The 15361-nt window shown below is 45.5% G+C and overlaps 1 protein-coding gene across 1 annotated transcript; it reads right to left on the minus strand.

The window, feature by feature from the left end:
* Window positions 1-674: 674 nt before the first annotated feature.
* LOC124674138 (UBA-like domain-containing protein 2) lies at window positions 675-1079 on the minus strand. Its single transcript, XM_047210176.1, has one exon. It carries the CDS (start codon window positions 1077-1079, stop codon window positions 675-677), a length of 405 nt encoding a protein of 134 aa, XP_047066132.1.
* Window positions 1080-15361: the final 14282 nt, after the last annotated feature.

Consider the following 15361-nt stretch of genomic DNA (forward strand, 5'->3'; position numbering starts at 1 on the left):
AAACCAATCTGAGAATTCCATCGACTTCATGACTTGGTCGCCAAGAGTGTTTGTAACAGCCTTAAACAATAACATCTGAATTTGTTGTTTCCTACGATGGCTAGATACTGGACACCTCTGAATTTTTCATCAACCAGAATGCAGATACCAAAATATGCAAAGCAGAAAGTACAACCAGCTTGTTTCCTAGGACAAAACTTGTACAATCAGCTTGCTGTTCAGTAAGTTACGACAGCGGCAGCTTGGAGTGAGGTACTGACTCATAAGTTCAACTTCATTGCGTGATGGGTGGCTCAATCATTCCACATGCATGCTCATCTAAGTGTCCTATCGATCGATTGATCCATCTAGATTTGGAATCTGATTCAATCAACGCAGCATCATCTCGGATTGGAATCTGGATCAGCTGGTAACAAAACAAAATAGACGCACACACACACACTGTCTACAGCTCTGATATGAGTACTATCACATGGCCTGTCTGTCTACTAGCCTGGACACGGCAGAAGCAAGTTGTACACCCCGGTACAGAACACATGCGATGCGAGCGGAAAGAATGACGTGTAAAAATGGAATCAATGGAGAAGAATAATATGTTCATTGCTTTCCTTCCTTTACAACGACGACGATTTTCTCAGATCACGGACCTGATCACGGGGTGGACGGCGTCGGGGTCAGGTGAGGGGCGTGGAGGAGGAGACCTCGGCCCGGTCGAGCCGGCGCAGCTGCCAGGCGCGGAGCGCGAGGAAGGCGGCGAGGAGCAGCTGCATTGCGGCGGCGACGCCGGCGAAGGCGATCCCGAGCCTCTCGCCGAAGTTGAGCCGGCGCTTCGGCGGCGGGGGCGGCGGGTGCCGGTGGTGGTGGTGGTGGTGGTGGTGGCCGCCGTGCCGCGGCGGCGCGGGGAGCTGGTCGGAGTCGTCGGACGCGACCTGCGCGTGGCGCGGGGCCGGGGTCGACGGCGGCGAGTCCGCGGCGGCGGAGGAGAGGGGGAGGGAGGGGGAGGAGAGGAGGAGGAGGGGCAGGAGGAGCGTCAGCGTCAACGTCGCGGGGCGGCGCGGCGGCCGTGCGGGTGGCGCCATGGGCATGCGGGCGTCGGCGGCATAAAGGTGCAGGGCGGGGCGGAGCGGCGTGTCGTGGTGTGGTGTGGCAAATCTGGTGGAGAGTGGAGAGGGGGAGAGAAGTGGTGTGGAGGGGAGGAGGAAACGGAGTAGACGGAGACGAGAGAGAGGTGAGCTGAGAATGAGATGGGCGCGGGAGCTGGACGCGTGTGGCTTTGCCCCCACTGTGTTCCTCTCCTCGCTCTGTGGTGTGGGGAGTTCGGTTTGGTGGGAGGAGGAGGAGGAGGCGGGGACGCGACGGCGACGGGGATGGAGATGGCTGGCGGTTGCGTGGCGTGTCGCGGGGTGAGGGCCACGGTCCACGGACAGCCACTCGATCGCTCAACACAAGGTTACGGCAGGTTGTCAGGTTACCAGCCATGGACAGCGAGGTGTAATTATTGGGAAGATCATGCAGCTGCTTCTGCGTGGAACACTCAAACACTGGAAAAGCCAGCTTGAGAAAACGTGATTGTGGCTCTCCCTCGCCTCTCTCTGCATGCGTCTCTCGCCGACGGCGATTCACCGCGCCTCCGCCGCCGCCGCCGTTCCCCAGGGCTTCCAAAGCGCGGTGGAGGGTGCGGATGTCTTCTCCGAGCAGATCGCGCGGGGGCTCGACCCCTCGAGGTTCCGAGCCATATCGAGAGGGCTCTCGGAGGGAGAGCGCGCTGGAACTAGATCTCCACGACAAGCTGGTCCGTCGTTACTACCTGCTCTACCTCATGCAAGCTTCGCCGGAGGAGCGAGATGCGATGTGCGAGCCCATCGGGTGGTGCCCCCCACTTCCCCGAGATCTACCGAGGCAGATCCGCTACCTGGAGGCGCGGGTCGCGGCCGGAGAGCGAGGGAATGGGATCCCACCGCCGTGAACCCTCCGGTGGTGTCGCGCCGCCATGTCTCGCTCTTCTCCCAGGCAAAGGGAGACGGGGTGGAGCACCATGTCCTGTTCCATGGTGGAACCGGACCGAATACGGGCTCCGCTCCGACCGAGCATCCTGTTCATGGCGGGGCCTCCTCGATCTCCTACCATGGCGGGCCATGGCGGCCAGGGTGGGAGCCCCACGCGGTGCGACGAGAGAAGTCCCACTTCATACCCTGTTCCCCACTCACTTCACTTCCTCCACCGCTCATACCTTCGCCACCAAGCTCAATCCACCTAGATCCGCGGCGATTCGGAGGAGGTTTACTCTGGCGTCAGTGTCGGCGGATGGCAGAGAGGAGGCGCAGGGAGAGGAGATGTACTCGGAGGTGGAGCCCCAAGGAGGAACAGGAGGTGACGGTGCTCGAGGAAGCGCCAGGATTCATCGAGGTCGGCGTTGGCGACTGGGGAAGGTTTGGGCTGCGTTCGCAGAGAGGGCAGGCCCAACCGCTCCTCCAACTCCGGCAAAGGGAGAGCTTCGCATCGGCTCCATCATCATCAACACACCCTGGCGAGCCGGGGCCTCGGCTTGTGGCGGAGCCTCGTGCGGAGGCGCAGGAGGTGAAGCCTGGTCCGAGGAGATTCGTCAAGCTCTCCAAGCTTCTGGCGATGTCCAGCTCCTCGGAGGAGGAATGCAAGGAGATGATGGTCTGCGAGGATTCATCTGCGGAGGTGGGCAGACCCTGCGGCCCGAGGAAGACGAAGACAGGGAGGCCGCGGAAGCCACGAACCGCCTTCGAGTTGGCTCAGGAAGCATCTCACTGCAGCGCCCCAAGGATCTGGCAGCCAGTGCAGAGTGCTCAAGGGTTCAACAAATCAGAGGTGCAGTCGATAAATGGCTTGATTCAGTTCAGTTACCATACCAGGTTCTTGGAGGAGATCGTCCAACAGCTTCGTCAGTTACCACCAGAACACTGAATGGTGAATTTCAGATACCTGCTCCTCTACATGTCCAAGTTCAGAGAAAAGTCATGGTGGAGATTATACAAGCTTCTAGAAGCTCGGAGCAGAGGAGTTCAAAAACATCAAGATTAGCGCTCTGGAGGGGTCCAGATCTCAGTGAGACCCAGCTGGTGGGTGGTGAAGAATGCTTTGGTGGGGTGGAGGACTTTTTCCAACAACTCTGACATATTCCATGGCATCCACCAGGCCATCCCCCTCGCAAGGCCGATATAAAAAGGGTGCCTCCTCTTTAGGGTTCCTCTTTTGGCCTCTTGGGTGGCGGCGGAGGAGATCTCCGGGGAGAGCCATCTTGGAGTAGAGCTTTGTTCTGTAGATACTATAGCAAATATGGCTGGTCGTGGAGGCTACAAAGGGAGAGGTAGAGGTGGAGGAGGGAACAACCAAGAGCAATGGCAACAGCAACCAGGGCAGACGCAACCCTCCTTCCAGCAGCAGCTGATGCCTATGGAGTTTCCTCAGCCTGGTGCTTATGGGTATCCTCAGCATCCTTTTGGGTTTGCTCCAGGCCCTATGCCTCCTCCTTGGGATTTCAATGGATCATACCAGCAGTTCCCCCCCCCCCCCCAATTCTGACTTTGGTATGCAATCTAACCAGTGCCTTGCCTCTCAACAACCTGGTTTCCAACAGCAGCCTCAGCAACCTCCAGTTCAGCAGCAGCAGCAGCCTGCACCTGGTGGAGATATGATAGGCAAGACAAATAATTCAGCTAGAGGAAAGAAGAAGCTTGGGTCTGTCCAGCAGAATTCGCCTTCTGGTGTTTCTTCCAATGCAATTCAGATGAGCTACACTAACACCATTTGTATGTGTTGTGGAGAACCAGGCCACCACCAAGCTGCTTGTGGTAGGACCCCTATGTGTTTCATCTGTAAAGCAACTTCTCACCTGGTGGATGAATGCCCTGCCAGGAAAAGACCACATCAGCTAGCTAAGTATGTTGGAAGTGGTGGTGCTCCAGGCTTGGGTTTTTATCACATTGAGATGCCTGAGACAGTGTTCAATCCAGTTGGGTCCACCAGGAACTGTGGCATTGTGATAATTGAAGGAGAAGAGGTTACTAAGGAAGAACTGTATGCTGAGTTTGCTCAAATCTATAAAACCAACTGGCCATGGCAAATCAGAGAGCTTGGGCAGTCAGATGTGTATCTGGTAAAGTTCCCACCCCACCTTAAGGTAGAAGAGGTTATTGGCTATCCCAGATTTGGCCTCAAGAAGAAGGGCATCTGGGTCAAGGTGGAAGCTTGGAATGATGACCCAAAACCTGTGGAAGTGCTCAAGGAAACCTGGATCAAAGTGACTGGACTGCAAACAAAGTGGTGTGAGTGGACTAGTCTTGACCAAGCTGTTTCTGTTTGTGGCTTGTTGCTAGAAGTAGATTGGCTCAGTGTATTTAGAAACAATGCCCAAGAAGTCAGGGTGAAAGTTCACTGTATGGATCCCTCTAAACTACCTCTTGGGAGACTGTTGGATATCATGGGAACCTATTTCATCTAGGATTTACATTGGAAAGTGTTATCCCTACCAATGAAGATAATGATGACCTGCTTGGAGAAGAACTTGAAGATCAGAGCAAGAGAGATACTGAGGGAGTAATCAGGGTGGACAAGATAATGGAGGAGGCTCTGGTGCTACTGCAAGACCTCAATCTTTCTCCCTTGGGAATATCAATCAAGCCTCTGCAAATGATCAATACTCCCAGAAAGACCAAGAGATGGAAACTCCTCTTGGAGAGAACTGTGCTCCTCAAGAGACAAGTGCTTCTGGTGTCTACCAGATACTCCTCCAGAGAGGTCTAGTTGATCAAGAGGGTGCCTTTGTGTGGGACAAAACTCCAGATTCTAGTACTGTAAATGAAGAGGTGAAGAAATTTTGGTACATTGAGAAAATGCTTAAGGGTAACTTGACCAACCAGTTTGAAGAGGCTGCTCCAGGGGATGGTGCTCAGGAAGTGGAACTGCCTGATGATATCATGCCAGATGTGGAGATTCCCTTTATATTTGCTGATCAAGTGACTGAAGAGCATCCAGCAAAGAGAAGATCCAAGTGGGGGCCTGTGCAACCTGTTAGGCAGAGCAACAGGATTGACAGATCCAAGAACATCATGGAGAAAGCGCAGGAGATGAAGAAAATCAACAACTTGGAGATTCCCAGGATGAAAGGTATAATGTCTAACAACCCCTTTAATGTTTTACAAGTTGATGAATTAGACAATGCTGCCAAAATAGTTGGTATCAATTTAGATGTAGAATCTGATAGTATGCATTCTGCCTGCTCCTCCCCTAGAGCTGCTTCCTTGTCTGATAAGGACCAGCAAGAGGAGCTTGCTGAAGATTGGATAGATGTTATTAGGAAATCTCGGGGCAAGCACCCCAAGAAGTTTTATCCATGATATGTGCCTTTTGGAATAGTAGGGGTATCTCTGCCCCTGGTAGGAAGCTTTTCATTAATGATAACTTAGTTCCTCTGAATTTAGATTACATTGGCTTTCAAGAAACTAAAAAAGGAGAACTCACCAACTCCTTTCTGAAAAATCTTCTAGGAAATAGGAACTTTGTTTGGAATTTCTTACCAGCAGTAGGCACAGCTGGTGGTATCCTAGTAGGCATTAATGCTGATCTCTTAGAGATTTTAGCCTGGGAGATCAAAACTTTCTCCGTGAGTGTTGTAGTTAAAAATAGGAGGAATGACTTTATATGTAGAATTACTACTATTTATGGCTCTGCCTATGAGGAAAGGAAACAGGAGTTCATATCTGAACTTCATGAACTTTTTCTTAATTGGGAAGGCCCTGTTCTGATAGGTGGTGACTTTAATCTGGTTAGATTTATTGAGGATAAAAATAATGGTAATATAGATTTTAAATGGGCTGATAAGTTTAATGCCTGGATAGAGTTGTGGGCCCTTATGGAAATAGGGGTCTCTGGTAGGAATTATACTTGGGGGAATAATCAAGAGAATCCTGTTATGTTTAAGTTAGATAGGATTTTTTGCTCTACTTCTTTTGATAGTTGCTTTCCCTTGGCTAGTGCTAGAGTGCTGTCTAGATCAGGTAGTGACCACACCCCTCTTGTTTGGGATTCTGGTGAGTCTAGAATTCCAAAGAAAGGGGGTTTTAAACTTGAAAAGTGGTGACTGGCAATCCCCGAGTTTACTGGTTTGGTGAACAGGGCTTGGAACATAGAGGTTGATAGTAATAATGTAGTTGATGTCTGGCAACAAAAGCTTAGGTTGTTTAGGAGATTAGCTAAAGGGTGGAGTAACAATTATGAGGCTGCAGCTAGGAAGCGGAAGAAAGATTTAATGAGAGAATATGATGTTCTTGATATTAAATCTGAAACATGTGTCCTTTCTCACACTGAGAGGGAGAGATAGGACTACATTCTTAGAGAGTTGAACTCCTTTTGGATCCTTGAGGAGACTAAAGCTAGGCAGAGATCTAGAGATAGGAATATCATAGAGGGAGATAGGAACACAACATATTTTCATGCTGTGGCCAATCAGAGAAGGAGGAAAAAGTGTATTCATGTCTTAGATGGTCCTGATGGCCCTGTGACTGAGAGTAAAGATATGCTCAAAATAGCCACTGACTTCTATAAAGATCTGTTTAAGAAAGAAACTAGACCTGCTATTAGACTCCAAGATACTTTCTTCTCAGAGAATGAAAAGGTATCCTTGGAAGAGAATATTATGTTAGGAAGTGACTTTACTGAGGAAGAGGTCAAAACTGCAGTTTTTGGGTCTTATGCAGATGGTGCACCTGGACCTGATAGCATTCCTTTTATGTTTTATCAAAAGTTTTGGGAGGTGATTAAAAATGATCTGATTAATATGTTTAATGCTTGGTTTGTTGATGATTTAGACTTATATAGATTGAATTTTGCCATGATTACTCTTATTCCTAAAGAAAATGAGGCTAGATCCATGAAAAAGTTTAGACCTATTAGCCTTCTAAACTGCTCCTTTAAGATCTTTACCAAAGTCTTGACTAATAGGTTGGCTAAAATCATTGACAGGCTTATTTCTTACCATCAATCTGCCTTCATTAGAGGGAGATTTATTTAGAAAGTGTTGATACTGCACATGAAGTAATCTATGAAGTGCATAAAAATAAAGATAAAGGTTTAGTTTTAAAACTTGACTATGAAAAAGCCTATGACAAGGTTAATTTGGATTTCCTTTATGAGGTTTTAGAACTCAGAGGCTTCAACCCTACTTTTATTCGGTTTATTAGACAGATTACTCAAGGGGGATCTGTTAGGGTAAAGGTGAATGATATTGATGGCGCGTGAGACACACGTCCGTTGGGAACCCCAAGAGGAAGGTGTGATGCGTACAGCAGTAAGTTTTCCCTCAGTAAGAAACCAAGGTTATCGAACCAGTAGGAGTCAAGGAACACGTGAAGGTTGTTGGTGACGGAGTGTAGTGCGGCGCAACACCAGGGATTCCGGCGCCAACGTGGAACCTGCACAACAAAATAAAAGTACTTTGCCCCAACGTAACAGTGAGGTTGTCAATCTCACCGGCTTGCTGTAAACAAAGGATTAGATGTATAGTGTGGATGATGATGTTTGTTTGCGAAGAACAGTAAAGAACAATTGCAGTAGATTGTATTTCAGATGTAAAGAATGGAATGGGGTTCACAGTTCACTAGTGGTGTCTCTCCCATAAGATAAATAGCATGTTGGGTGAACAAATTACAGTTGGGCAATTGACAAATAAAGAAGGCATAACAATGCACATACATATATCATGATGAGTACTATGAGATTTAATCAGGGCATTACGACAAAGTACATAGACCGCTATCCAGCTTGCATATATGCCTAAAAAGTCCACCTTCAGGTTATCATCCGAACCCCTTCCAGTATTAATTTGCAAACAACAGACAATTGCATTAAGTATGATGCGTAATGTAATCAACACAAATATCCTTAGACAAAGCATCGATGTTTTATCCCTAGTGGCAACAGCACATCCACAACCTTAGAACTTTCGTCACCTGTCCCGCATTTAATGGAGGCATGAACCCACTATCGAGCATAAATACTCCCTCTTGGAGTCACAAGTATCAAATTGGCCAAAGCCTCTACTAGCAACGGAGAGCATGCAAGAACATAAATAACATGGGATTTCTATTTTCCTGCCCCTGGCTCCTTAGTTGTACTCAGTTTTCCCCAGCTCCTTAGTTTTTCCTCAGTTTTCCCCAAGCCCTTGTTTGAAACCCGCAGAAGCAGCTCAGACGGCAGGATTCCCGTTTAGTTGACTGTTCTGTCACGTGTGGGGCCGCGTCGTGTGGGGCCGCGTCGCGTGGGGCTGGTAGAAAGGGACCGCGTGGGACAGGACGAGACCGCGTTTGGTTGCACGTGAGCAGGAGCTGGGTTCTGTCTCTCTCGGCCCCAAATTAGCATTATTAGGAGCACCTTTTCCCCCTCTTTCTCTCTCCGTCCTTTTCACCAAAATAGTATCAAATCTAGAGAAGCTTGCATTTCTGTATTTCTTCAATTATTTGTGTCTTTTGGCCCTCGTTGTTTGCCCAATATGGCAGCAAATCTAGTACTCCCTCTGGTCCATATGTATGTAGTTAAATCTAGAAGCAAATCTGTGGTGACCCGGCATACCACTACATGGTGTAGTATGCAACTCTGATATAACACCAATGAAACACCGTTCCACTAGTATTATATCGCTCAGAGTGGTACAACAGAAACATATGCGGGTCCAAGGCATGTCTATAGAATTACAACATTGACTCTGTTACATAAGATCATCACAGCCTCCTACTTTACAATGAGGTAAATCTGCAAATAAACTCCAGAAGAACGACTCATAGTCTAATCCTATCACGAACTCTATTTGTAGAGTATTTGACTAGCTATAGAGGCTATGAATAGATTCTAACTAAGTAGGATCTAGGTTTAGGAAGCCAGTTCCATTCTATGGCTAAACTAGGTTTTCTCCTTGTTGGATGTGGTATCTGACTCCTCTGACAGGGTCCTGTCTCTTGAAGTAGTTGTTGACTCCTCGGCCTTCGAGTTGCACTGTAGATCCTCGTTCGATGCCTCCATATCTAAGCAGGGGATTTAAGAGTGGGATGAGTACGAGCGTACTCAACAAGTTCATTATAGGAAAGAGGTGTTTAATGCACTAGCTACAGCATTAGACCAGAAATTCTAATACCAATGCAAGTTTTCATAACCATTTCTTCAAAAGGTTGCTTTTATTTAGAAGAACTATGTCCGTCAGCCTTCACCGGTTTACTAGAACTTCATGGAGCTCCTTTCCGGCCGCGTTCGTAGTTCCATATCCCGAACAGGGAGTGACAGGTCACGATTCATTACACTCTGCAGAGGTGTGTTGCTTTACCCATAAGAGATCTTAACCTTGGTGCCAACCGGGAATGACCCGTCCACACTTCCTTTGGTGTGAGGCCCGGTATAAGGTCATAGCCAATCATATTCCTCCGCTACCTCATACACCCACCCGTTGTTGCAAACCCCGACCCTGGGTCCTCGCCGGTCCTCTTACTCCAATTAAGGATGGACCCCGACCACGACGACAGATTCAGGTCTCTACCATGAACTCCTTCGCCGGCATCCGCAACCCATCATAGACCGCAATAACCGTGGGGACTTCATCGGGACCCCCACCCTACCACTTGTCCTCTCTTGGATCAAGGGTACCACTTGTCCTCTCTTGGATCAAGGGTCTACGGTAAAGCGCATCCGTTGATGTACAAGAGGTGGAAATACAATTGACTATTCCGTCCCACTCTGCATCTTATGGTTAACACGGGTATTACGGCACAAGAATCATCGGATCGACATTTGTTGTTTAATCCTAGATGGATATAAACCCTTGCAATGGAACCTCCGCCATATCAACACAATCCATGGTTCCATTGCCCACCACATAGTCATATTCATAGTTATGAAAATAGTGGTTTTGCTTTTTTATGCAATAGTGATAAACATAGAACTTTGCAAGTAATTTGGTAAAAATACTCAAATGACATGAGCAAGCGATGAACTTGCCTTTCTTGGCTGCAAGATTATGCAGACAAAGTCTTCGATACGCAATAACTCCAAATTCTGAAATAGCATCATCGTCCGGTAAGGACGATGTTTAAAAGATTGGCAAGGATGCAATAATGCATAAGTATGAGATGCAATCGTTCTAAGCGTGACCTAACCCCGATAATTTAGGATTAGTGAGTTGATATGATTGGTTTAGAGTGTGTTTCACTTTTAGAGTGATTCCACAAACAAGGTTCTTATTTAGGTTTGTGTTGTTTTAGAATCATAAGTAAGTGGTAAAATGCATAATAACAGTCATACACATCAAAGGGTAGGAGTTGTATAATAAGTAAAGAGCCGTTGTCAATTTTAAGTCCTATAATGCATGGTTGATGATTACTTCTTATATAATTCAAAAGAATAACTTTTGGAGAACATGTTCTTTAATAAAGAACAAGAAATACTTCAAATAGGAGCTATGTCCTTCTAGGGTTTATCATGATTCCCAATTTAGTTCCCTAGATAGGTATTAGAATTTTTTAATACTAGGTTTAGGTACGGTATTACCCAACGGTAGTAGTTGAGTTCTTAACATATACTACTTTAGGATTAAGGTTCCGAAGTGTATCATATAAGTATTTGAAGTGGTTCTAAGGGTTTAAAGTAAAGGCTTAGTTATAAGGGAAATACATGGTTTAAGACTTAATTGAGAGTAATAGGTGACTCTAGGTATAGTTAACCTTTAGTAATGTCAAACTCTCGGGTTTTATCTATTATGGTTAAGGAATTTATTTTTATAAGATTTTAAGCACTTCCTAAGAGGTACTAAATGGTTTTGGATTTAATTAATTGATTTAAGTTAAAAAATCTTCATTAAAAATACAAGCATATGATAGAATATTATTTAGAATTAGTTAATTTTTCTTTACTTGATATGTTTTGTTCAAAGAAAAACTAAGGTTTATTTAGTTTATCATGTTCAAATCATAATGATAATTTTTTTTATTAGATTATTAAGGTTGAAATAATATTTCAAGCATTTAGAGATTCTATTTGAGATTTGTAGGTATTACTAATTATTTTTCTAGGACTTGAAAGTAATCTTATATCTTTACATCATATTCAAACAATTATACAAGGTTAGTGAATAATTTTTATTTAATGAGTATATATTAAACAGATGCAACTGTGTATATGTATTAAAACTAAACACAAGCATTCAATAGTGTTACACGCATGTACACATATTAGTAGGCTAGTTATAATTTGGCTGGAGTTAATGGGTTAGTTGATCGATAGATTTAATTGGGCGATTATCACACAGCGATTTACTAGTAGTACTAGTCTAACGGACTAGGGTCAAACCCAAGCGCACTCACGAAGCCAACACACGCACGCTAGGCTGGACCAGCACCGCACGCACGCGCACGGCCTCGCGCGATCCCCTTCCTCCTGACGTGCCTGTGCCGTCGTCTGTCGTCGCCCTGGTCGCTGCCGGCCGTCGCCGAACCCGTCCTCCGCCGCTGACCGTCGACTCTGCTCCGCCATGGTATCTCTCCTCCTTCCTCTTCGGAGTAGCCTCCTTTCTCACTCGTGCCCGCGGCTACCTAACCCTAGTCCGCGGGTTGGCATGGTCACCGTTGTGTCGCTACTCGCCTCCGGCCACCTCCGACGCCGGCGAGGCGTTTTTCTGGCTCCCCTCGACGTGATCTACCACCTCCCCCTCTTCGATTTGATTCCCCAGCTCCACTGGTGCGCCCCGCGCCTGCGCATAGCCGACGTACGCGCTGCTGTACGGCTCTGCCGGTCACATCCACTGCCGCCATCGGACGGCCCAGTACTTCCATGAACTCCTCCGCCAACACCCGCCGTCACGACGCCGTCCTGCGCTCACACACGGCCTTGTGGCTAACCCTAGCTTGCTTCGGCTAGGTCGCCGACACGGCGCTCGCGCTCCCGCTCCTCCGGCTATCTCTCCTTGGCGAACTGGACCTCCTCTTTGAGCGCCCCGATCGAGCCCCAGCTCGGCTCTGCCATGCCCGGCTGCTCTGGTTCCTCAAGTGGTGGTGTCCTGGTGGTGTGCTGTTGGGGATGGTGTTGTGGTGAAGGTGGTTGGTGGCGTATTGGTGATGGGGTGCTTGTGGTGGTGCTGAGATGCGGCTGTGAAATGTTGTGCTCGACACCGATGGACGGAGCTGCAAACGCAACCTCGGTGTCGACTACCACTTCTCCGCGACAGCACTGTGAGCTACTCCACTCTCTCTCTCTCCCTAGACCATAAATTTGGTGGTCATGAATCTGCGGTTGTTTGAACTGGTTCTATGATTCTAATGGTCATAGGCTGCTACTCTAGTGCTCTTATGCTAATTAATTTATAGTGAAGTGGTTCTTGGTTCCTACGAGTGAGCATAAGCAATTGCTCAAAACTGACTTGCTGGTGCTATTGTTTTTAATTCATCTAGTGGATAAACATTGATCTACATGTTTTGGTAGCTTTTGGGATGAAGGAATAAATAGTTCAAATGGTGCTGCAGGTAAAATGACTATATGCATCTTATAATGCATATAATCCACATATATTTATATAGGTTAAACAAGTTGTAATTGCGGTGTTGTTTGTGCTGGTAAAGTCTTGATCAAATTGGTCAATGCCTTGTGCTTAAGTTGGTGCCTCAATTTGGATGAGTGGATCATCCCAGCATGTGTAGCTATGTCTCTGTTGATTTGTGCTTTATATTTATATTACTGTCCATGATTAGAGACTTGTGCTGCTGGCATGATATTTGTTTGTAGCTGTCCTGGTTCATCCATTTGATGAACTGGATACACTAATTGAGCCATGATGGTGTTACTGAATTATGTGGAAGGTTAACTTGTGAGCTTGTATTCTGATTCATGATGGCATGGCTGCTACTAGGGTACTACTTGGTTGGCCTGGGATTAATTTCCTGGACCCCAAAGTAAATTCCTAGAGCTTGTTATGTATTACTAGCTGCTTACAGAACTGGACAGTAACTCCTAGACCCTAAGTAACTTCATGAATTAAATTGATTAGTAACTGGCTGCTCTACTGGTTGCTATCTATTAGTGATGCCCCTGTTTGGATGAGTGACTCATCCAGGCATATGCACTGATGGTGTTGCTTTTACTGAAAGGAGGCATCATTTACTTGTTGCTTGACTTGGCAATTTACTTGATATGAACAAAGCTATGCTTGATCCAGCCAATGATGCATAGGCTGATGCACAACTTTGATAAGAACAGATACTATGATGTGCCTTTCTTCACTCTGTGATGAGCTTAGCATAGCACCACTATGCAAGATCTGAGAGGAATTATCCTTCAAATCGTCCTAGGCAAGATCTAGTTGAAGGGTAGATGGATTTGACTGCTTTTATATTTATTCCCTTTTTATCTCCCTCTTTTGGTGACTATGCAAAGGCTAAGAACAAATACTCCTAGCTTGTATTTCTGGTGAGATTCTACCTGCTGCTCTCTGTCGCTTGGTAGCTGGTTCTTGTTGGTTCTGAACTACTGGCTGCTTGATTTGCTTCCTGTTTCTTCTAAGAAATCATCGGTGGTGTTTGTTTATGGCGATGGATGTGATCTTGCTGGTAGATCATGCATAAGGCTGGCAAGAGGATCTATTGGTGTTGTTCTTGATATTTGGGTGGATTTTGCTAGTGAAAACGATGGCTAGCCGGGCTGCTGGTGACTAATGTGAATGTGAGCAAAGTGTGATGCGGTTGGCTGCTGCTTTGCTTTTGTAGTGCTGGGGTTTGCTGGGGAAGTGACAGCACATGATGTGCATGCAGTGACTGTGCTACCTGTGTGTGTCCTATTTCTAGTAACTGTGCTGCCTGTGTGTATCCAACCTGATCTTCTTTGCCTCATAGTGCAAGGCATACGGTTGGCTTGTGCTTATCTAGTGCTGCCCTTTATTTTTGGTGTACTACCAAGTGGTTAATCCTGATTGGTTGAGATTCTTATGTGAGCTAGATAAGATCAAGTCTGACTATTATGTTAATTAAGCAGAGATGCTTTTTAAATGTTATGATCATTTTGACTTTTCAATGTCAATCATGATCTAGGTAAATACTTTTGTGGGCTTTATGGTTTCTAGCTAGATTAGAGGGAGATTAAGATAATATAGCATGGTTGCCTAGAATTGAATGGAATCAATCAATTGTTGTCTGCTTGTCCCTTGTTGCCTGAGAGATGATTAGTGATTGTCAATGAAAATGCCTCGTTGTTGCCTCTCATGGAATAGTGATCAGCCTTCTCGGATTGTCTCATGTTGCCTATCAAAGATTTACTCCCTCTAATCACCGTTTGGGTATTAAGACAAGTTCTTAATTCCTAATAGCTAGTTTCCAATATTAAAATGTCTCCCAAAATGCGGAGACGGACATTTTAACCTTAACACAACATTTCTTTGTCTTTATTGTTTATTTTGCAGATAAAGGATAAGAAAATTGGGAAGATTTGGATTATGAAGATTTAGTTTAGAAATCTCGTGTATTCTTTTATAATTTTCTATTTCTTTTCTAACTTGTAATTTATTGAATAATGTTATTTGTAATAAAGTTTGAATTATTTATTCATTTGGAATTATCAAATGTGTTTACTATTACATACTATGTTTATATACTTGTTTAGATTTAAAGTTCCAATTCAAATTCTTATTTGAATTTCTACCTTTCATATTTGAATTTGAATTCAATTTGTTTCCCTAAAACACATGAATTTACAAAGGTCATGTCGATGTTTAACGCACTCACGTTGATTACTAACTCAATTCCATCGACGTAAGAGAAACCTCGATCACTTTGATGGGTTTAAGCAAAAGCGCGAAAATTTCCCGGATTTTCTATGCATGAATGCAATGTACATATCTGTTTTCTCTTTTTTTGTAACACCAAATACTGGGATATTACAGTCTCTACCCCTTAAACTAAACTTCGTCCTCGAAGTTTGAACTCTCTCACGTTTCGGAGTGTGGTTCTGGCTTATGCAGACTTAATCTTTTCTCGAACTCCGTAGTGATCTTACTGGATATAACTGAATATATCCCTTGTCCAGATTCTTCCTGGAATCCATTAGGGTTTGTCTCTGAACACAGTGGCTTCTTCTTTCAATTCCATGATTTCTTTCAATATCATAATCTTGTTTCCTTTCCCATTGAAGATTCAATGATTGGGACTTATTCTGATGTTGCTAGTTTTAACTGATGACTAGTTTGATATCATACTCCGAATTGGTAAATAGGTCTTTGTTTTCCCTTACTACCAAAAGTGCAATAATGGTACTTGGTAAGGTACTTATCATAGAAATGGTCGTGATGGTTTATTTCCCTAAGAATGGATTAGAC

This window comes from Lolium rigidum, chromosome 7, assembly GCF_022539505.1.
Source record: "Lolium rigidum isolate FL_2022 chromosome 7, APGP_CSIRO_Lrig_0.1, whole genome shotgun sequence".
Classification (NCBI taxonomy): domain Eukaryota; kingdom Viridiplantae; phylum Streptophyta; class Magnoliopsida; order Poales; family Poaceae; genus Lolium; species Lolium rigidum.